Here is a 21,914-nt window from a genome sequence, read left to right as displayed (position 1 = left end):
TTCTGGCAGAATTTGCGTTCGGGCTGATGGAGGATGAGAACAAAAGCTGGGATTACATCAACACATTTTAACGTATTAGTTAAGAGGTGTGCAGCAGTATTCTTTACCTATATATTTAGAAATGTAATTTTTTATTTCATTTTGTTTCCTCAACATTGATTCAAGCTGTTTTTCTCTCCTAATTTCTTGCACACTAAGACATGGGGGCTTTAGGGTTTTATGATATAGACCATCTCATTGAGATATTAATTTCAATTTATAGCATTTAACATTAAAGCGTCTTTGCCATAAATATGGACGCTATTGCCGACCATCAGGCAGCGCGGCAACCACATGAATGATATTGAAATTAATTTAATTTAACATTTTTTAAATAAAAACATATGAAATTAGATTCAATAAATGATTATTATAATATGAGGAAATACAGCTGATAAGTTACCAAAGCGTGTATGGAATTTTCAAGCGGCGTGTCTATTAGGTAATTACGGTTCCGTGGCCACGGCTTCGACTGTGAGAATTCTCGCGATACTACAGTGGGCGAGATTTGATGGGCTGAGCCAGGAAACTTGGCATGTCAACAAAACAGAGGAAATCTTTTCGAACAGGTAATATCACACGCTTTCTACTGTGCAGTTTGATCAAAAGAACACTCGCTGCGATGCTAAGGTTCAACAGATGCATGAAAAAACAAACTGAAATCAAAAGAACCGACAGGACGCTGGTGTTTCTTGTAGCGCTATACGTCAATTCCATATGTCCACTTAGCAGCTCTTTGTAACAGCTGCTTAAATCCTTAATGTCGGTCTTTATTTTAGTTCATTCAAATCAGGGGTATTCTTAACTCTGCTTCATTAAATGATTTCTTTCTGAAGCTGTTGAGCAACTTTTAACCATGGTAGTAGCGTTTGTTCTCTAAAGACTCCTTTTTGCTGTCTTTAGCATTTTGTTTTCTCATTTGACAACTATTTTAACTTACTAGCTTGTTTAAAAATATTAAGATGTTAATGATCAGAGTTTAGTAAAAATGAACAGTTCAGGAGTGTGCATGGTGTTGTGTGCTCCATATGTTAGCATAGAAACTTTTTACTGACCAAGATTCTAGAAGTAATAATTAATAAAAACGGTAACAATAATTTGCATCGCGTCATTTTCTGACAGTATTGTTTCCTGTAGGTATGTGAGACTTGCTAAATTGGCACAGCCTGACAGGTTTCTTCACCTGGACCTGGAATTCCTGCAGCAGCATCACCTGCTGTCTCCATGACAACGCCTCCCCTAGTACCACCATTTGGTGGTCAGCCTCCACCACCTCAGCCACAGCAGCAAGCTCAGGCAGCGCGAGATGTTAACACAGCCTCTCTGTGCCGTATTGGTCAGGAGACGGTCCAGGATATCGTCATCAGGACGATGGAAATCTTCCAGCTGCTCAGAAACATGCAGGTCTGTCTCACTCTGTCACCCTGTCACACTGAATTACGCGGTTACTTTTAGATTCATTCATGTTCCATCCCTGCCTACGGGGCACATAAACCTGGATGAGCAATCATTTCTTATCAGAAGTGCCCGGAAAACACGAACGTCTTTTAAGAATGAGCAGTCACCATAACCGTAACCTTTTTGATGCTGCACATTCATCCAGTCCACATTTACGGTAAATGTTATTGTTGAAAAATGAGAGCTGGATTTTATAGGCATGTTTGGGATGAAGATTAAACACAGCGCCGGTAAAAAGAGCCATTTCATTTATCTTGTTTAATGACACTGTTGAAAGAACAACCAGTTAATGCAGTTTTACAAAGGTAGCAGTGTATTAATTTAGGATTTTAGAGCTACAAATTAAGATTACATAGTCATTCTAATAAAAAGAACATCAGGGTGTGAGATTTTTCTTGGCTCTAAAATACCAGATGTCCTAAAGCTGTTTCTTCAGGTAATAGGCAGTTCTGTAATCCCTGCAACATTTTACAACTGAGATTTTTGTAAATAATGGATTTTTAAGGCTGTATAAAAGACTTCTTTAGAGCTTTTTAAAGAGCTGTAAAGAATTCACAACTACATAAAATATGTCTCCGGTAAGATTTTGTCTTATTGCACCAACTATGGTGTTTGCCACTTGAATGATAAATGTGGATCGCTACACTTTATTTAGTGCTCCCAAGGTATCCCACAATGCATTGTAAAAGCTGCACAACCTCGCTCCCTAACCAAGCAATATATCCCATCTTCCTTTGCTGTCGAGAGGCAAATATGCCGTTACTTTTCCATTACTAAACAAAGTATTAAGGGCAAAGCAGTGAATCAACAAGCAACCAGGGAGTGTTTTGAATTTACAGCTATGGCGCCTTAAAAATGTGTCAGCGATCAGTGAGTTCACTAAATAGTCCACTAACTCTGCTCCCTACACACTGAGGAGGTAACAGGGAACAAGTGTGTGCTTTCAGACACAGCTTCCATACATTTTTCTTTCCCTAAAGATAGGGCGTTGTTTTTTTTTTTTAAACATTCCTGCTGCTCTAGAATGTTTAGGAATTTTGCACACAGTAAAAGTATTTTGTTGCATTCACATTTTACAACTTCAGGTTTTCTCTCTGAAATGGTTTCTGTTACTTTAATGTCTCCGCCTTTAAACATTTGGAGCAATTTTTCGCTTCATGAAAAGCAGCTAGTTATTATTAGTGATTGTCGGAGTATCAGATCAGGTCAGAAATACTAATGAATTAACTTTCAGCTTCCTTTTCCACTCGAAGAGGCAAGGCAGTTTTCTTGAGTTTAAAATGGCATCAAAACTGGGGCTGAAGTCCTCCCTGAAGGCCGATGGCACATCCTCGTCCTGGTGACCGTCCTTTAACCCCATAACTTATGAAAAGAACTTTGTTAATCTACCAAAAACACTCCCAGCACAAACATAAATTAAACTGCCCAGATGCATCATTTTTATGGATCCACACCAGCATGTAATTGGTTTTGTCCTGGCTCATTCCTCCCCTCCAGCGTCCTGGTGTCATTGAAACCCGTCCAGTATTTGTGCACGATCACGCTGAAGGCAAACAAGTTTTACACCCACTAAAGAGTCTTTTTTTCTCTCATTTGGAACTAACTACAACTGAAGGCCGTGGACGACAGATTCTAATCGCGAGTGATGCGGTCTAAAAGTCCTTTGCTCTTTAATGTGTAATGTCTTCTTTGTTGCTTCTTAGCTTCCTAACGGGGTCACGTACCATCCAAACACCCACCAGGACAGGCTGGCTAAACTGCAGGAGCACCTTCGGATGCTTTCTGTGCTGTTCCGTAAGCTGCGCCTGGTTTATGACAAATGCAATGAGAACTGTGCTGGAATGGACCCGATACCTCCAGAGGTGAGACAATAGTGCATCGTGGAGCTTCCGGAACACCGTAGGTCACTATTGAAATCGCTGCCCTCCTTATTGCAAGGCTGAAATCAGAACTTGTATGTTTGCCACAGCATTATCGTGATAATGTAATGTATTACATCTCTGTTACCGTATATACGACAGGGTTCGTGTGTTGTACAAGATTCCGTGAAGGAAATATGCAGTTGTGAAGTACATGTGGGGAGAGATTGATCAAAACAGACGTCACATCCTATAGATTTGGTGTTCCTTGTCTGAAGTGCTGAACTGCAAATATGTGAGGTTCATTTTCAAAGCTTTTTAAAGATTCTGCACTTTTTCCTCTAACACATAATAAGATTAATGAGCGCTGTGGTTCTGGGACTGGGGACGGATTTACGGGGGAAATAAATACACTGACCCAGTTCAGTCAGTGTGAAAATCAAATAAAATAGATTTACTGAATATAGAGTGCCAATATCCCTTGAATAGGATTTTATATACTTTACATATACTTCTCAAAGATACTCGTCCGATTGTCACAAAGTATGAAAGACAATAAGAAGACTGTAAATAAAAGTTGACGATGGAAACTTAAGCCTGGAGAAAATAAAATTAGAAAATTGAATGTTCCATCATTTTCTGAGCACTCCTGATATTATTGCTAACGACCGACACACACTCCACTTTCATATACACACTGTTGTGTGCCTAAAAGCACATTTTCATAAATATCCATGTAATTAAGTGCATCAGTATATATTTTCCCAATTTCCTGGAACTTTTCCTAATCCCACAATTATTCTATTATTCTAGATGCAAGAGGAACGAGCATCACTCACGGAACACTTGGCCATCAAATAGATAATGATGCCTTTATTAAAATAGTAGTCATATAAAAGCGAGTGGTATGGTAACATTAAAGGAGACTAAAAATGATGATACCTGATATATTGTGTTTGCCCCGGATCATTTTTACTCGGCATTAATGGCTGGTAGAACTGTGGGTTCCCCCCCCCCCCCCCCCCTCCCCCATGCACACACTTCAAGGGCCGCTGACACAGACCGGCGTGGTTACCCCTGAGGGACTTTTATCTTACTTACTCCCTCTAGGTCCTTTTGTTGACTTGAAGCTGATTCATTGGTCAATTCAGGTGAGTCTCTAGAGCGTCTTTACCTCTGGTTATGGCCACACCTTCACCTTCAGCAGCAGCAGCAGCAGCACTTGAGCTAATCTGCACTTCCTCTCTGCCTGCCTGCACCGAAGTGTTAAAACACACATGCATGTGGAGAAAATCACGCCCCACTGAATGAGGACAAGGTGATTCTTTTCATAGTCCAGACACATAAACATCGGCTCACTGAGCATGTCCTGTTGGAGGCTCCGTGCAGGGCTACAGCTGGGCCATCAGCCACTCTTTGATTGGATTTATGGCTGCGGCATTCCCTTCCCAATCTCTCTCCCCAGACTTTTGCTAAAGATAAAGGAGGATCCGGACTCAAACTAGAATATTTGGGGTTTACCATATATGTATGCTACAGTTTGACCAATATATGCTTATGCGTATCGATGATAAATGAAGAAACTCTTCTGTTCTTGTTGAGGTCAGGTGGAGGAATATTCCAGTTTAGCCTTGTAACAGAGCTGCACTAGTGGAATATTTAGGGTCAGAATCCATCTGCATGGTGAAGCACCATCATAGCATGTTTCTTAATGTGCAGTCACAGGCATCCATACACTTCCTATTAGCCGTCGCCTCACCTCATCAATCAATAAACACAGTTTTCATCTGTAAATTGTCCGACTTTCTTAACTTACTTGAGCTCCAGGCTAACGGCTGCAGAATTTCAAATCAGTACCCCAAAATCAGCACCAGCCGTTTTACCTCCTAAAACCTCCAAGTGCCTCCCAGAAGAGATCATCTGCATGAAAGCAGCTGTTGTTCTTCCACAGTCAAATCTGTGTTGGGGTTGTTTTTAAGCCTAACTTTATTAACTTCTCTCTCCAGTTACAACATTTCTGTCACCCCCTCCCCGATCAACCGGCCCACTGCCGACCTTGTTGTAGCTCCGCCCACCGTGTATGGCGACCGATCGCGTTCCCACGCAGCATTTATCATCTGTGAGTCTTCAGGTGTCTGGCAGCCAGTCACCAGCGCCAGTGGAATCAGTGATGAGGCGGCGTGACCTCATCACAGCCTAATCAGCAGCAGAGCTGATGAACAGCTGGAGCAAATGCACACGTCAGCTTCTGCTGTCCTCCTTCCTTCCTGTCTGTCTGTCTTTCCAGCTGTTACGTGTTCCGCCCTGTCTGTCTGTCTGTCTGTCTGTCTGTCTGTCTGTCTGTCTGTCTGTCTGTCTGTCTTTCCAGCTGTTACGTGTTCCGCCCTGTCTGTCTGTCTGTCTGTCTGTCTGTCTGTCTGTCTGTCTGTCTGTCTGTCTGTCTGTCTTTCCAGCTGTTACGTGTTCCGCCCTGTCTGTCTGTCTGTCTGTCTGTCTGTCTGTCTGTCTGTCTGTCTGTCTGTCTGTCTTTCCAGCTGTTACGTGTTCCGCCCTGTCTGTCTGTCTGTCTGTCTGTCTGTCTGTCTGTCTGTCTGTCTTTCCAGCTGTTACGTGTTCCGCCCTGTCTGTCTGTCTGTCTGTGTCTGTCTGTCTGTCTGTCTGTGCATTCTTTTCACTTCCTTTTCTTTCGCTGGTCCTTTTCCCTGTCACTTCCATCCTCATTCCCTTCATGTCCCACGCATTCTTGTTTTTTTTCCTTTTAGTTTTTCCCCTTTTTTTTAAAAAAAAACCCAAAAACCTTTCTGCCCATTTTCCTTCTGTCTGCACAACCTGGAGAACTTTATTAGTCCATTCTTTTTTTGTCAGGCAGGAAACCACATCCATCTTTCTGTGGAAGAGAGAGGGCTAATGACACACCCACCCACCCACACACCCACACACACACACACACACACACACACACACACACACACACACACACACACACACACACACACACACACACACACACAATGTGGTTGCATGCATTTTTACTCCACTCTCCATCCATCTTTTCCACCCATACTTGGCAGATTTTGTTGCCTTTGGTACAAAACTGCCGACTTCCTCTAAAACCTGATCTGGTCTTGGCCTGAAATTTCTGACAAATACAGTTTTGGGACGATAGTGTGTAGTACATTACTTCTCTTTTCAAACTGTAACGCCAAATCGTGATTAGCTGAGTGGTTTGTTGTGCAGAGAACCTTCTGCTGTGTTTGGGGATCTGCTATTAAAGTCTTTGCTTGTTAATATTTCAGCTGGAACCTTCCTAGCAGTAAAACACCACACAATAACTTTCTCACTTTTAGCCAAATTCTATTAAATGTGAAGTCATATTTCTGTGAAATTACCCAACAAACTCCAGATGATTAAGAGCGTGAAGCACTGTATCATAACTAGTCATATATTTGTTTCTTCAGTGCGGAACATAATAGAGGGCATTTTCTCAAGTGCTGCATTTTTCATGTACCTGATTTTAATTTGATCCTATCCTACAGTTGTTTGACAACCTTATTACCAGTTTATAGATCACACATACTTGCCCATATGTATTTTGATTAGTATGTAGGGTCTTACGTGTCTTAAGCGATAGTAATACCCAGTGTGACCACTAGGGTGCAGTAAGCAGCAACAATAACTGAAGGCTCTTGCACAACCTCAAATGTCAAATTGACAAAGCAAGGCACACGGGGCATTGGGGGAAAATGACTTAATTTTGCAGTCGGTTTGCTTTTCTCTGCACTCTCTCCATACACAATAGAGATAATTGAGACTGAACAAAGATTTGTGGATTAGATTATGGTATGTAGTAGTATTAGAGGAGCTGGCCATTGATAGATAATCACTTAATTAAAACCACACCTTCTCTTGCTGACTGCAGTTGTTTTGTAGAGAACATTTTGTTTGACTAACACTGTTTTTGTCTTGCCTTTGTAACTTCCAGCAACTGATACCCTTTGTGGAGGAGGACGCCTCAAAGCATGAGGATCGCTCAGCTGCTCAGAGCCGCCCTAATGAGGAGAAGAGAGAAATAGTAGAGGTCAACAAGGTAATGTTTCCTGCTGTCTAAGTACAACTGGGTCCTGTTCACAGGTTCGGATCCCAGCTGGTGGCAATTCAATCAAAACCACTTATCAAAGATGATAAATATCATGTTATGCTTGAGCACCTATAATTCACTTCCTAGATCTTTAAAACATGTCACCATATCCACACATATAAAAAAATATATAATAAAACCAAAGAGAAGCATGTAAAATCTGCAGATTTAGTTGTGGTGGATGTGGGACTGCACCAAGATTAGCTCTTGCGATGGTGATGGACAGGCTGGCAGATGAGGTTAGACAGCAATCTCCCTGGACTGTTTGCAGATAACATTGTGATCTGTAGTGAAAGCAGGGTGCAGGTGGAGAGGTGGAGCTGTGCCCTGGAGAGGAGAGGTATGAAGGTGAGTCCAAGCAAGACAGACAACATGTGTGTCAATGAGAAGGATCAGAGTGGAGCACTGAGGTTGGAGGGAGGAGAGATAATGGGGAGGGGGGTCATCAGTCCACAGTAACAAAGAGCGGTGAAGAAGTGTGTGAGCAGGAAGTGGTACCTTCAAGATTGAGTGCATAGAACCACCAGGGAGGAGACTTAGAGGGAGACCCATGACCAGATATATGGATGTAGTTGGAGAAGACATGTAGTTGGGTGGTGTGAGAGATGCAGAGGACAAAATATTTCCTTCATACACTTACGGATATGAGTTCATGCTCTTTGCATGCTTGAGGTGTTCCTGGTTTAACTCCTTTTTAAATTAAATACAATCTTTCATTCAGAGCCTGCACACACACACACTAACACACACACACACACACGTTTCTACACAAGCTCTTGTGGATGTTTTGCCCGGGTGTGTTTATATTGAAAGCTTTTGTTCTTTTGTGACAGAGAAAATATTGTGTTTATTTTCACCGATGCTTTTGAGTGAATGCTCTGGCCCGTGTTTCTGCTCTTTGTCTGTGCATTATACTGGTTCTGCTCTGATTGTGCACGCAGAGGCATCTGAGTGTGCCGTAATGATAATGGTCCAAGGTCAGGAGTGTCAGCAATAGAGGTGGGAATTGGTTATTTCTAAGAGCGCCGCTGAGAGCACAGCTTCTCAATGTTCCCATCACACTGAAACATTGCTGTCAATCATGCATCCATTTGAGCGCTGCCCTGTCTGTACATGAAAATGTACAGATAAATGTAGTGGGTGTGTAAGAGCTGTCAAATGGTAAAACAAATAACCAGCTGCCAGATTAAGGGCGGCTGTGGATACAAGAAGAATAGCCTTTTGTGAGCCGTGACTCACCAAAAACGGCTTTCGGGGGATCGAGGGGATCAAGAGTCGCTGATTGACATAAGGCTGGAAAGGGTTGCAAAATGGTTTCAAAGACTTTAGAAACTCACCCAGCTACATTTAGAGAAAAATGTCTACAAATGGAGACACTTTGGGAGTGTGACTTATCTACCAAAAAGTGGGGTCACGCTGAAACAACCCTGAGTGATGGCCAAAGATTTGAACGCCTCTTAGGAGATCTGTGGCAGGACAACACGGAGAAGGCTGTCGCTTCCATAGCTGAAAAAGGACATAGCGAAGTTTATGATAGAGAACTTTAAGTCTCCTTAGAGGTAGTGGCAAAATGTTTTTAGGGTTTGGTAAAACTAAGATGAGCCTATGTGAAAGGAACACAGAGCACAGCTATCATGTAAACATCATGCACGCTATGAAACACGGGGGGGGGGGGGAGCAGGATTTGGTCCTGCATTGCTGCATCAGAAGCTGGCTAGTAACCATTGAGGGGAAGATAAATCACCAAGTCTTTGACCTCACCCCAACAGAGATGCTATGGAATAACCTGAAGAGAGCCAAACACCGTGGGATAAAAGTCTGATTATCCACTTTCATTGAGTGCTTCAGTCCAGTTTTCTAGTCAGAAATCCCAGGGTCACTTCTGTAGATCTGTACGTTAGTGTCACGCTCACTCCTGGCACACAGCTTGATGTCCTCGTGTAAAGGCTGCTGGAGCCCGAGCGCACCGTAGTCACCCAAATAAAGGAAGCTGTATGTGCTGCATGTGCAGAGCTTGGCTGGATCCTGTCTCAGCCAGGTGTGAGGAGCAGAAAGTGAGGAGCAGAAATCTTCTCCCACAACAGTGGGAAGAGCTGACCGTGAGTGACCCGAGCTGTGGACAAATGTGATCCTAAAATTCATTGGGAGCTCCAGGCTGACCAATAAACGTTATTAACTTCAGTCCTTCATTTATTCATCAGTCAGAACCACGTAACTCATCACCGCAATATTCTATGTGACCTTCTCGGAATGAAAGCGCTGAGAAAACACACATACACGGCCTAATTGCACAAATGCACAATACCAGAATTTCTTTTATTCAAACTGGAAGGAACACCGTCACGAACAGCCCCCATTTATGCCTGAACACTCCTTTTTCAGCTACCTCGTTCACAACGCCCCACCACACATTAGCTGAATGCCCCCTGGGGGGCAGTACCACCCAGTTGGGAATGTGTGGTCTAAATGATGGTACCATTGTGAATCTTTACTTTGTGTGTACAGCATATTTGTGCGCCCCTTATTCGCACACGCTGTCACCCTGCAATAGTGACGCTTTTAAAATTATTCCTATCATGATTAGGGAGGGTGTTACATAATTAAATGTCTAAACAGATTTGTAAAGATGATGATGAAAAGGAAAAATATAAATACTGGTAAAATGACCACATGATTATTAGTGTTGGAGAAAGCGACGTGTGTGAAAGAGAGGACTGAAAGAGAAATAAGGTGGCTAATGTGGCTAAATGCAAATTTAAAATACATCTAGTGAGTGCTATTATAGATATAATTGAATTTGTGCATCAGTAGGGAGTGCTAGACAGCTTCAAAAATTGATTAGGGGATAGAAGCATAGATGTGTGTGAGTTGTCAGTGTGAAGCTGTTTCCATTCAGACAGGCTGTTGGAGAGGAATAACAGACTGGTGAAATGTAGCTGTAGCAGAAATAAAGAGGGCGATTCTGTAACAGATTAAAGAGGGAGAGAAAAGATTGATGCATAAGTGGAAAGATAAGACCGTGTATGCTTCAAAGTCATTTGCTGGTTTGTAATTGCTGTCCTCATATTCCTGTGATAAAAGAACTTTGCCTTTTTTCTTGTCTTTGCTGCTGTAAATAAGGAACAGGGCCGTGATGGGAGATGTGTGGAGGATAGCCTAGAATAGGATTCAGTTTTTTAACATGCTATTTTAAGTTGAGTAACCTTGGAATATCCTGAAACGCTTGTTAAGATTTGGCACAAGAGAGTGATCTGAAGAGGACATTTGAAGTGTCTGTTTCATGCTCAGAAGAGGCAATAATGAAGACATGTTGGCTCAGTCCTAAATGGCCATGCCGTCTTTTCCCTTTTTTACCCGTCTCCCGCCTCCTTCCCACTGTAGACTCCTTTGTAAATTGAAATAATCGCGTAGCAGCTGTGATGGAGCCTAATGGATGGTTCAATGCTCGCTATTAGAGCCACATTTCCTACATTTGGTGGATTTGTTTTAGCTGAGACAGCATCCATTCCAGCAGTATTTAAAAGTGTAAGTCGCTGTTATAAAGTCTTCATCAATCTGTTAACAGTTCAGTGCAGCTTTCCGAATACAGAAATATTCTGTGGTTTTTAACATATATGTTTCATACAACTAAAATCACGAAATCTCTCCGTATCCCAGCAAGTCAGAAATCTGAAGCTTCTAACCTAAGAACATTAGAACAAGTAGAAGCAGAGCAGTTGGGTGATTGGGGTGATTCGGCGAGGGCCAGATAAATGACATCTCTGTGGTGAAGTCTAGAAGCTTTATGGGAAGTCCTGGCCATGAGTGATAGCCCAGCTCTCCTTATCTGACCATTGGGGTAATTGCTGTTTGTCAGAGTCTGGCTGACGGATGGTGATGCAATCAGGCCGGTATCGGCTCGGTAGAGAGGGTAGATACCGCGTTCATTACTCCGGCTGGTGTATTTACTAGGTTGGCTGTAATATGTTGGCATGTGCATTTGAATTTAATTGCGTCTGAATGTGTCGGTGCAAAATGCCAATGTGTCTATGTGCCGCTCATTGCTCTTTGCGGTATTTTATCCGGTCTTGTAACGCTCCCCCTCATATGCGAGGTGAGTTACCTCATGGCACAGTATATTAGATGTGTCACATTTACAGTCAGCAGTGGCTGAATAATTGTTGGGATGCTTCAGCTATATTGGGGCTGCCTTTGCTCCGCACATTAGTTCCTGGTCTTCGGTGATCCACGCGAACTACAGCCCTCATTCATACCCTGTATAACCCTGCACCCAGCACTCAATCCTGGACCTTGCTGTTCTCTTCTGTGTTTCTCTGCCCTCTCTTCCCACCCAGCTCACCCTTCTGGTGCAACCTGCCACCACTGTTTGCCCCGTGTTTGATTTAAGGGGCCCTGGAGAAATCTACCTTGTTATCACTTCTCTATATCTCCTTATTTGTTTTGGGTTTTTTTTGCTACTAGTTAGCACCTCTCCCACTCTGGTGTTGCCTCACTTGTCTAATACTCCATTAATGAGTGCATCAGTTTTCATATTCAAATAAGAAAAAGACAAACATAGAAGCAAGTGGCTGTTTTAAATGTTTAACAAAAAGCTCTCTGCTTCCATATTTAACTCATCATTCCAAACTGGTGTGTGCGAGCTGCCAGCTTGATGTCTATAATTAATTTCTGTAGTACAAGTGCTCATTTTTATCTGAAGAGGAAGAAGGTGGTCTTGAGAGGCCTGAGGATGAACAGACACAACCTTGTAAGTGTAATAAGAAGGAAAGGGAGCCGGAGCTCTGCTGGCAGATGCTCCTTCTGCTTGTGCCTCGTTTCCAGGTTTGCCAACAGAACTTCCTGCCCAAAGAGATTCACTCCTGCTTCCGTTTCTGTCTGATTTCCTCTCCATCACTTCCTCCCTCTGCTCTTCTTCCATCGCCGCTAGTCTCGCATTTAGGCTCTAAAATTAGTAAGCTGTGCCCAGCAGGTGTCTGTACCTGTGTCTTATTAGCAGGCTGGTAGAGGGTGTGTGGATGCTCTGGGCTTTTTCATTGTTTTGCTGGGGTCAGAAGTGGATCGTAGCTGCAGAGCCTCAGAGAAGCAACAGTGAACACACAGTCTCCTGGTATTTTGTTGCATTAAATGTAAATCGTAACCCAGTTATGTTTTATTCTGTTTTTGTTGTAGTCTTTAAAGGGGCAGGGGAAGCAATTAAAGGGATTTGCCTGTCAGTGCTGCAGTTTGGAGGGCTGTTTCTCAGAAAGGAAAGCATATTGAAGCTTCTCTGGATCTAGTGCCTACATAGATTTTCAGTTTTAATTTTGGGTAAGCCTTTTGTGTGTTACTAAACACGGTAAGATAAGCTGTTTTGATGCCTTTGATTTAAAATAAGGAAGCACTGTGGGACACTGGAAGCAAAGTCAGGTTCACGTAAAGGTCTAAAGATTCAAGTAAAGAGGGATGTTTTTAATATTATGTTTAATAGAGGCACCGTTTTTAATGCATTCAGGTCACCGTGCGGAGGAGGTGGAGGGAGGAACAGAGGAAATTAAAGTGCATTTGATAAAAAAGGAGTTTAAAAGACAATTTGAAAAAAACAGCCTCTTTGTCAAAATGGTTTGTCCTTTAAGAAATGAGGGATCTGCTTTTTTATATACTATGATATACTTCTTATACGTCTTTAACATCACGAGATGGCGGAGACGGATGCGTCAAGGGCAAGAAAATCTTTATTTTCTCCTTTACGTCGCCATCTGGAATCTGCCGTTGATGCTGTTGACTTCCTCTTCTCCTTCGGTCCTCTTACACTGGGAGCATAGAGCCAACCGTGTCCACCAGTCTTCTCTATCTGGTCTGTCCTGGCACCATGCTGGGCTTGTTCATGGGTCACATTGCAGTGTCAGAGGAAGAGACCACTGAAGGTCATGTGGAGGTCATTGCTACCAGTCCTTCCAAAATCCAGTTGATATGATGGATCATTACAGGGAAAAGGACTTTTTTACAAAATTAGGAATTAGATATTAATGACAGAAAGGAGGTGGAAGGTGAAGCTGCAGTTTTAGAACCTTTTAACTACTTTTTGGGGTGTCAGCAATAAACGCTTGGCTGTTCCTCCTGCAGTACACGTCATTACTAGTCACCACACAATTTCAGTTTTTTAAATGGGATTCTGTGTAACAATCAAAGAAATAACTCAGTTTGTCTTCCTCTATATTCTCTAGTTCCTTCAGAATGTGACCTGTCTCCTACTTAAACAGACTTTACTTTAAATTCTGCAAGACTAACTAAATTTAGCTGTACAAAGCAACTAATCACTAATCTAACACATCAGTGAGTCACAAGATGATTTTAAGATTTAAACTGTTTCGTTATCCCTGAAGAACATTTAGTGTAAACGTGTCTTTAACCCATGGAAGTTCCCGTCCTTGTCCATTAAAATGTGTTCAGTTTACCTCAACCGTGCCAGATTGGCACATGCGCATGTGCAGGAAGCAGTTTCATACTGCTGACCAATGCAGAATTCAACCTGTAACTAAAGGCTGGTAATTGAAAATTGCACTTAAATCTAAGTTAAACATGGTGGCAAATGGGAAAGACATAGTATGGTGCTCAGAAAAGCATTTGTTGCTCCGCATCCATTATTCACTATTGGAAAAGATTCAAGAGGGTTCAAGCCAGTTATCATGGGAGTGTGTGTTCCAGCAAAGTCTCTGTAATGCTAAGGTGCACTTAAATGGGTTTTCCACAAGGGAATAGACAAAAAAAACCTAAATTAGATTAGGAAACAATGGGGAAAAGGTCATAATTCCTCATGGATGACCTGTGAAACCTTTTGTCCCACCAGAAACAATTACTTCAAATTAGTGCTAACGGCTGCAAGCTGTTCAATTCCAGGAGTTACTAGCAGTACTCACTTTATTTTTATTATTTTCCCCATTTTTGCCAGATAAATGTATGATGGCGTGTTGAAAAATTGTAAATGTTGTTCAGTTTAATTAAATAGGAACATGTTTAGAAGTCGCATTCATTGTTTTTTTTTGCATTATTTTCTAAAGCAGGTGAATTCTGGGTTCATGGCACCTTATTTATTTAAATAAAAGGGCTGTACTGGACAGGTAGACAGTAGACTTGGATCTACTGGAACCACGCTGTAATGATCAGCTGACTCAGCAGCCTTCAGTGCTGCCGAGCTCAGGTGGATGCAAGGATGACAGCATGACTATTGTACTTCTGCCAGCTCCAAGATGGTTTTATCCACATCAAAAGCCTTTTAAAAGCCTTTGTTCCTCGGGGAAAACTCCTGTCCAACACAGTGGCACTTAAACCTTTCCCGTGGAGAAAAGCCATGAAGTTTATGAAGTCAATTAAGATTTTTTTTTTTAACTACTGATGCCAGGCAAATTAAAGTTACTGGGCGTGCCGCCCGTGGGGACGCTTTAAGATGCGAAACCAGGGTCAACTTAGCATCACAGTGTTCCCCAGATGGGCACAGAGCAGTAAGCAGCTTAGAGAATCCACAACTTATGTGAAGTTTAGGAAAATTCTCAGAGTGAGAAGTTCAAGTTGCCAAGACAAAGGAAACCAAATCTCACTCATTCTTAAGGCGTGGATTGGCTCATTGCTTCCAGGGGATTCTCGGCGTCTCTGGAGCGTCCAGAATCTTAGCATTAAACAAAGTGTGACTTGTGTTTCTGCCATCACGCCATCTTCCAGCAGTTTCTTTTCTTATGTGTCTGCAACATAGAGAAGAAGATGCATGAAAAAGGTTCTGTTGATCCTGAAGATGTGATGAGCTTTCCACCAAACCTAGGTGTGATCTAAGAGCAGCTACTGGGTTTGAGCATTTACAGCTACAGGAAATCTAAGACAGCTGCTGTTTCCCTGCAGCTGCATGAGGAGTCACATAGAGTCATATTCAATGCCATTAACATATAGTTCAAATATTACTTATTTGCATCATTGTAGTTGTTGCTGTGGCAACTATTTTGAAGACATTCAGTAATTTTAATTTCAAATGCTCTGGTGTTGTCATTGAAAAGAATAAATAAACGGTATATGTTTTCCTGTTCCATAGTTGAAACATTTTTTACTTTTGACAGCACTAATACAGACATACAGATATATAAATAAACCTGTCTACTGTTAGTATGTTCTAATTACATTATGATTATTATTACTGGAACAGAAACTCAAAGGAAAGGGCCAGTGTCACTCTCTCCCCTCATCCCTGCTCCTCCATCCAGTCTTGCTCCTCTCTCATCACTAATCTCCTCTCCTCACTCACAGACACTTACACTTGTAATTCCTAACTAGATCCATCAGAGTCAAAGCTTCTATGTGAGTTGCCAGCGACAGAGCAGATTAGCTGGAGGAATCCTGACTGAAGGCCCGTTTTGGTCTGCTTCCCATCAGCCCTTCCTGGTGTGATTGTCTGTTTTAATCCAACTCACCCCCTTCCTCCCTCCACAAGCTCAGCATCCAAAAGAGATGCTGTGGGTCTTAATATGCTCTGGTCATGTTGTTAATCTAGGATGAAAATAGGGTGAATGGCTTAAAAGCAGGCGGATGCGTCATTTATTCATATAGTAATGTAATTACAAGATTAGTTTAATGGTTCTGTAGTGTTTCATTTATCCCAGTGGGTGTTATTAATGATGTGGTTCTGGGCTCATGGCAGATGCAGATGCAGCCGTATGTTGCGGCATCTGTAGCCGCTGACCCCCAGTAACACTGGTGAACAATTAAAAAAAAAAAACTAGCTGTAGTCAGACTTGGCAGCTGGTTCCGACTGGACTCACCTTCAGCTGCGTGGACACTTATTTGTGTGCAGCTCCCAGTAGGTCAGTACTACCAATATTCTATAGAGGATACTATATAGGGGATGCTATAGTTGAAAAACCTGACGTGATAGAGGAAAAACTGAGATCAGTTTTGGATTCTGCACCCAAAAATGATTTAAAAACAGCTGTTATCCATGTTTCATTTGAAAGAAAGCCCCTTGGGCCTGTCGTCATGTGACTGGTGGATTTCCAGGTGGGGAGATGTTGTCTGGGTGTCCTGGATGGGGACCTGTCAGACCCACTAAGATAACAGTTTAGATCTTCCTCGTGTGCCAACGTTTGTAGCGTAGCAGCGAATTGCAAGAAAGGTGATGAATCTGTGACCTTTGTGCTTGTTCCTCCCTTCATCTCCATCATTTATCGTCCCACCGATGCTTCCGCCAGGAATTGGCAGAAGATTATCTAATTATATTTGCAGGTTAATCATGTTAAAGAATTTTCAGCGTTACAACCTTTAAAACTGCCCTTTATATAATAGCATGACAAAAAAAATAAAACCCAAAACATTTCATTTCAAATGATTGATGAAAACTTCAGAGGCCTGTGTTGTAGGTTAATATAAGCACAACACAACCTTTATCAGAACCGCCATAATGAGCGTCTGTTCAGTATTATTAGCTGGAGTCACATGACTGGAATCCCCCTGAGTCCCCAATCTGAGAGATGTCAGGAGGCCAAGACTGTGTGGGAATAGCTAAATCAACAGGATATTATAATATTCTAATGGTTTTAGTGGGAAATGGACGGTTACAGTGGGACGTGTCCTGCTTGGTGACTGTGGAACAGTCCAACCCTGTTGCAGATGTGTCCTCAGATTGGTTGATTCATTCATTTTTAAACGTGAGTTTAATTATCTCAGTGTCTTATTCACCAGGTTGTCTGTGTTTAGGCTCTAAAGCAAAGCGAAGAAAGCGGTAATGCCTCGAATGTAAAGAAATCTGGTCCATATCTGGTTTAATGAGTTAAATGTTTTAGTCATTTCAGACTTGTGGGAGTTCCAAAGCATTTCTCCCAGTGCAGTTGGCCCTATAGTTAATAAATGTACACGTATTTAATATTCATAAATTCTACTTGTGCTATGGTACTTTGCTCAGATGTTTTTTTTAGGGGTGCTTTCATGGTCAAACCATGTAAAGAACATTAACCCCTTAATCATGTCTTGATCATATCAGTCCAGAAAAGAGCTCAGACACGTCTTTGCTGTAGTGTTGTTATTTTTAAGTGATTAATCTTAAAGAAGTTCAGTTTCTTTTGTCTTGAGTTTTAATTTTTGGGACCCTGCTCACCCAGAAGTGTTTAATTACTTTCACAGCTTCAGCTCTCATGACAGCTTCTTCATTTCCTTCCTTCCTTCCCCCCGTTTGGGGGTCACTGTTCTCCTCCGTGCGCTCTGCCGGCTTGTCCCGGTCTGCAGGGGACCTTTGCTGATGGGAGTTCAGACAGTGCTTTCTTGTTTATTTTCCCGAGTTGTTGAAGGGGGGGGGGGCCCTGCTGAGGCTGATGCAGGGTCAGAACGTGTCAAGAGAGGCTGACTGCAGAGAAACGCATCAAAACATCATTGTTGGACCCAGCTGTGAGTGGTAGCCTGAGATATGACTCTGTGTGTGTGTGTGTGTGTGTGTGTGTGTGTGTGTGTGTGTGTGTGTGTGTGTGTGTGTGTGTGTGTGTGTGTGTGTTTCCAAGCTGTATTGCTGTGGTTTGTTCTCGGTGGTATACCCTTCATCCAACATTACATTATAGGTGTGAAGGATTAGAGTGATGCTAATTAAGAGGATATGGATAGAATGATGTCTCCCTGAGGTTGCAGAATCACTGCTGTGATGATAGCAGCCTTATTATTCATATATCAAGATATGCCAGCAAGCCTTTCATAACCATTGTGCCGTAAAGGCCACGTTCTTATTTCTACTGTGAATAATGTACATTTGGGAATTCTGACACCGACATAACGTTTGTTTTCTCTGAAAGAGAACCTTAAAGAACCACTTTAGGTGTTTGAGATAACGATGAAATACTTCTGCTCCCATGTTCTTACTGAATTTCTAAAACGCTCGTCATTAATACCAGAATGACTAAGTTACCGGCTCATCAAACGAATGAGGCGTTCATTGTGTCATACATCCATATCTACAAATACACAGGATCAAAGGAGGACAGGGAGAGGAAATGGGGGAGAGAGAGAGAGGCTGGAACCCTTCCAAATGTTCTGCTCCAGAATAGCTTCAAGGACAATCAGCTAAACAGTTGATATTAAGAGAAATGTGTGAAATCGATTGCTCAAGGTGTTATCTGTGCTGCAGAAATGAGCGGTGATTAGTCGAGGCTGAAGGAGTGTTCCACAGATGGGAGATGGATTTAATCGTAATAGATTTCACCGCAGTGCAGATCCAGGACGGTGACTCCGGAGTGAAGGAGTCTCTGGGTGATCCATCAGGAGAAAAGCAGCTGAGTGACTTTAAACTTTAAATGGAGACGTTCTCCTGCTCGTCCAGAGGCAGCTCACACTTGCTTTAGCAGCTCAGGAGGTGTGTGTTCTAGTGTTTGGGTTCTCCCACCACCGCAGGGGTCATGGGGCGTCAGCGTGACCCCAGAACGTGAGACAAGCACAGCAAATGGACAGTGGGTTAGAATGAGAAGGTTGTGTTGTTTACAAATGACGGCTGATAATCCAGATTTATCAACCAAGTCTTCTTCAGAAGTCATCTCTTAATGAGCTCGGCTCTGGTCCGATTTCTTCCCGGTTGCATAAAAACAAGCCTCGCAGCACTTAGGTCGGCTCTTCGTAGTGAAGAAGAGGAACCCTTGAGCCGAGCACTGTACCTACTGGAATGAGCCGAACATCTGGAAGCAGTTTTCCTCTGTAATAAATTAACCAAGTTTAAAGGATCAGATGTGAGATGTGAGACGTGGCTGCTTTCTGCAGGACACAGTACCGACACACCCCGTTCAGGCTTCTGTCCATCCTGCAAGGCAGAAAGTAAAGCTGAACTCGTCTTCTCCGTTTGTCGTGTTCCCTGCAGAAGCTCAAGCAGAAGAACCAGCAGCTTAAACAGATCATGGACCAACTGCGAAACCTCATCTGGGAGATCAACTCCATGTTGGCCATCAGGAGCTGAGACGCCACGGGCCGGAAGGAGGTCAGGGCTGGGTTGCTCACTGTGAACAGGTCACCACAGACCGGCTGAGAACACGGGAACGATGACGCTTTACACCTTCAGAGGTCACGGCGAGGAGGGAGGCGTTGATGATGGCAGAGGGTATTCTGTCTACCTCGATGAGACCTCAGTAGGAAACACATTCTCATTTGTTCATATCTGAACAAAAAGCTTTTATAAACGGCCCCTAAACTTTGAGAACACGCCCACGCTGTGGCTAAAAGGAACGAGTCTTGATCTAGTTTTAAGCTTCGCCTCATTCAGCTTTATTGATCTGCTTGTAATTGGACGCGGCCGTCAAGGTTCTGCTCCGATTAGACGTGTCACCGCCACCTTTAGGATTGTGCTTTACACCAAATCTTGCTCTCATGCTGAACTGTCACGCTGCAATCGTCTGTCTGCTTTCTGCTTCTGAAGCTTCTCCAAGTGGCTCCAAAGATTGTTAATCAAGGATTACATCAGGTCAGTTGTTTGAAGGATCTATGACTCTATAGTCTGATCTGTGATATTCGTGGCCTGTTTTACCTTTATGTGGTATATTCTCACCAAACATCCACAGAACTCCGCTGAGACTTTGACCTTTTAATTTATAGATTGAAATAATGCGATTCAGTATATCAGGAGAACAGTTTCTCCTGATGTTCTGCAGAAGGAACATTATTCAGCACCATAACTGATCAGGCGACTGTGCTGATTGTGGTTCTAAGCTGCTGCTGCTGCTCTAAGTGTGTGCAGAACCTCTCTATAGCTGTAGAACTAGAGGCTTGGATTTTTAATCATATTCCTTCCAAAGTCCTTTAAACTGATATTTCCTATTTAAGAGCTTGAATTTAATTACTCTGATTTATTTCCTCTTAATCTGCTACAGACTTTCATAGGTCACTACTTTATGATCAGTTCTGCAACAAATGTATCTATGTGCAATTTCTTCTAAATATTTCCATGTTGTGTTTTTATTCCACTAAATGTATTTACTTAACTGGTCTGGTTCCATGTTGAGTCTAGTAGTGAATTATAAAAAAGCGCTTTTAAGCATATTAAAACACAGCTCTGTGCCTGCATGTTTGAATATTCTTGTGTTTAGATGTGAGCTGAAGCAAACACGTGAGTACATGGTCCACGTCCATCAGAATGATACCTAGACGGATGTCAGAAACATGCAGGAGAGCTCTGGGAGCAAAGCTGGGCTCACACCGACCGTTTTGTGATGATGGGAGGGTGCAGGATACGCCCCTGGGTGAGCTGCCAGCTCATCACAGGGCCCTTGTGGGTTTGGTACCTTGCTCAAGGGTACATCAGCAATCCTCTGAATGCCTCCCGCTACTACGAGAGCACCTTCCCATATGCTGTCCGTAGCTTGAACTGAGCACCTTCTGCTTCTCAGCCCAGTCCTCTTCAGACTGAGCTACCACCGCCCTGCGTGTTATGAGGTCGCTGTCCTTGGGGAGTCACGGGAAGACCGATGCTGCACCAAGAAAGCTTTTAGCAGGGAAAAAGGGAAAATCGATGTCCTGAGCAGAATAAAACAAAGTCCTCCTCAGCTGTCTGATACGTGATGATCGCTCTGAGGGCAACGCAGCACTGAGCCCTTATTGCTGTGCAGGAGGGGGCAGGAGGAGGTCAAAGGTGGCCATGCAAGCGGCGTCACAGATAAACAACAGCCCTTTTATAATCAAATATGAGTTTAATTTTTTTTATTATAAATCATTCTTACAAAATTGGCATTTATCTATTTCATTTGTGACCTCTATAAAAGTCTTCTCTTAATTACAAGGTAGGAGGGAGCAGAAGGCATCGGGACCCCAGCGAGTCCTTCAACAAGCCATCGTGACACAGCCGTCGTCTGATAAATAATCCCAAACAGTGGTCATATATCGTCACCGTAGCAACGAAGATGGGGGTGACAATGGGGGGGGGGGGGGGTGCTGTCGCCGTTCGCCCACTGGAAAAGTCAAGACCGTCGGCATGTGAAGAACTTACACACCGATTTAAAGAAGAAAAAACAAAAAGGCACAAATCAACACGTTTGACATTTACACACATTTCGGCTTCAGCAGAAGCACAACTTGCATAAAGTTTAAGCCCTGATCCGATGACAGCGGCTGGTGCAGAGGTTTTCCTGGACCACATCAATCACACTCGGCTCTTCCTGCACATTGCGAGGCCTCGGCTGCGTCGCTCCGATGCACTAAGCTGCAGCAGAAAGTGAAAGTGAAAAAGTTTCCACCTGCTGTTTAGTGTTTCCCGTGTTTCGCTCAGCCTGCTCTTTATTGGGACTTTTCATTTTGTCTCCCACAGAGAGCCGAGATGGTGCAATCCAATTCCGGCTCACCGACGTATGCAGTGTTTTAAAGCCGTGTTATGAAAACTTTATGTCTCTCTTGGGGAGCGCCGCACCGGTGTGATGTATGCTTCTCTGGAAAACCAGTGCAGAGTGAAGCAG

At 42.9% G+C, this 21,914-nt stretch overlaps 1 protein-coding gene across 2 annotated transcripts; it reads left to right on the top strand.

Annotated features, from left to right (window-relative positions):
- Nucleotides 1-495: 495 nt before the first annotated feature.
- On the top strand, nt 496-20,532 carry med30 (mediator complex subunit 30). 2 transcript variants are annotated; one of them, XM_003969262.3, is made up of 5 exons: nt 496-608; nt 1,177-1,443; nt 3,201-3,359; nt 7,339-7,443; nt 19,337-20,532. In XM_003969262.3, the coding sequence occupies exons 2-5, from the start codon at nt 1,264-1,266 to the stop codon at nt 19,430-19,432; spliced, it is 540 nt and encodes a 179-aa protein (XP_003969311.1). In that variant the 5' UTR covers nt 496-608; nt 1,177-1,263; the 3' UTR covers nt 19,433-20,532. The 2 variants fall into 2 exon arrangements, with proteins under 2 accessions (XP_003969311.1, XP_029701284.1); XM_029845424.1 differs by having other exon boundaries at nt 530-608; nt 1,162-1,443.
- The last annotated feature ends 1,382 nt before the right edge of the window (nt 20,533-21,914 follow it).

The sequence above is a fragment of the Takifugu rubripes genome, chromosome 12, assembly GCF_901000725.2.
Source record: "Takifugu rubripes chromosome 12, fTakRub1.2, whole genome shotgun sequence".
Classification (NCBI taxonomy): Eukaryota; Metazoa; Chordata; class Actinopteri; order Tetraodontiformes; family Tetraodontidae; genus Takifugu; species Takifugu rubripes.
Note: the sequence above shows the minus strand (reverse complement) of the source record. Positions and strands in the feature narration are given on the sequence as shown.

Excerpts from the sequence above, each read along its gene's own strand:
- med30 (XM_003969262.3), top strand. The coding sequence starts at position 1,264 with ATGACAACGCCTCCCCTAGTACCACCATTTGGTGGTCAGCCTCCACCA. Across the intron at positions 1,444-3,200 it reads AGCTGCTCAGAAACATGCAG|CTTCCTAACGGGGTCACGTA; the intron begins GTCTGTCTCACT and ends GTTGCTTCTTAG. Across the intron at positions 7,444-19,336 it reads AAATAGTAGAGGTCAACAAG|AAGCTCAAGCAGAAGAACCA; the intron begins GTAATGTTTCCT and ends TGTTCCCTGCAG.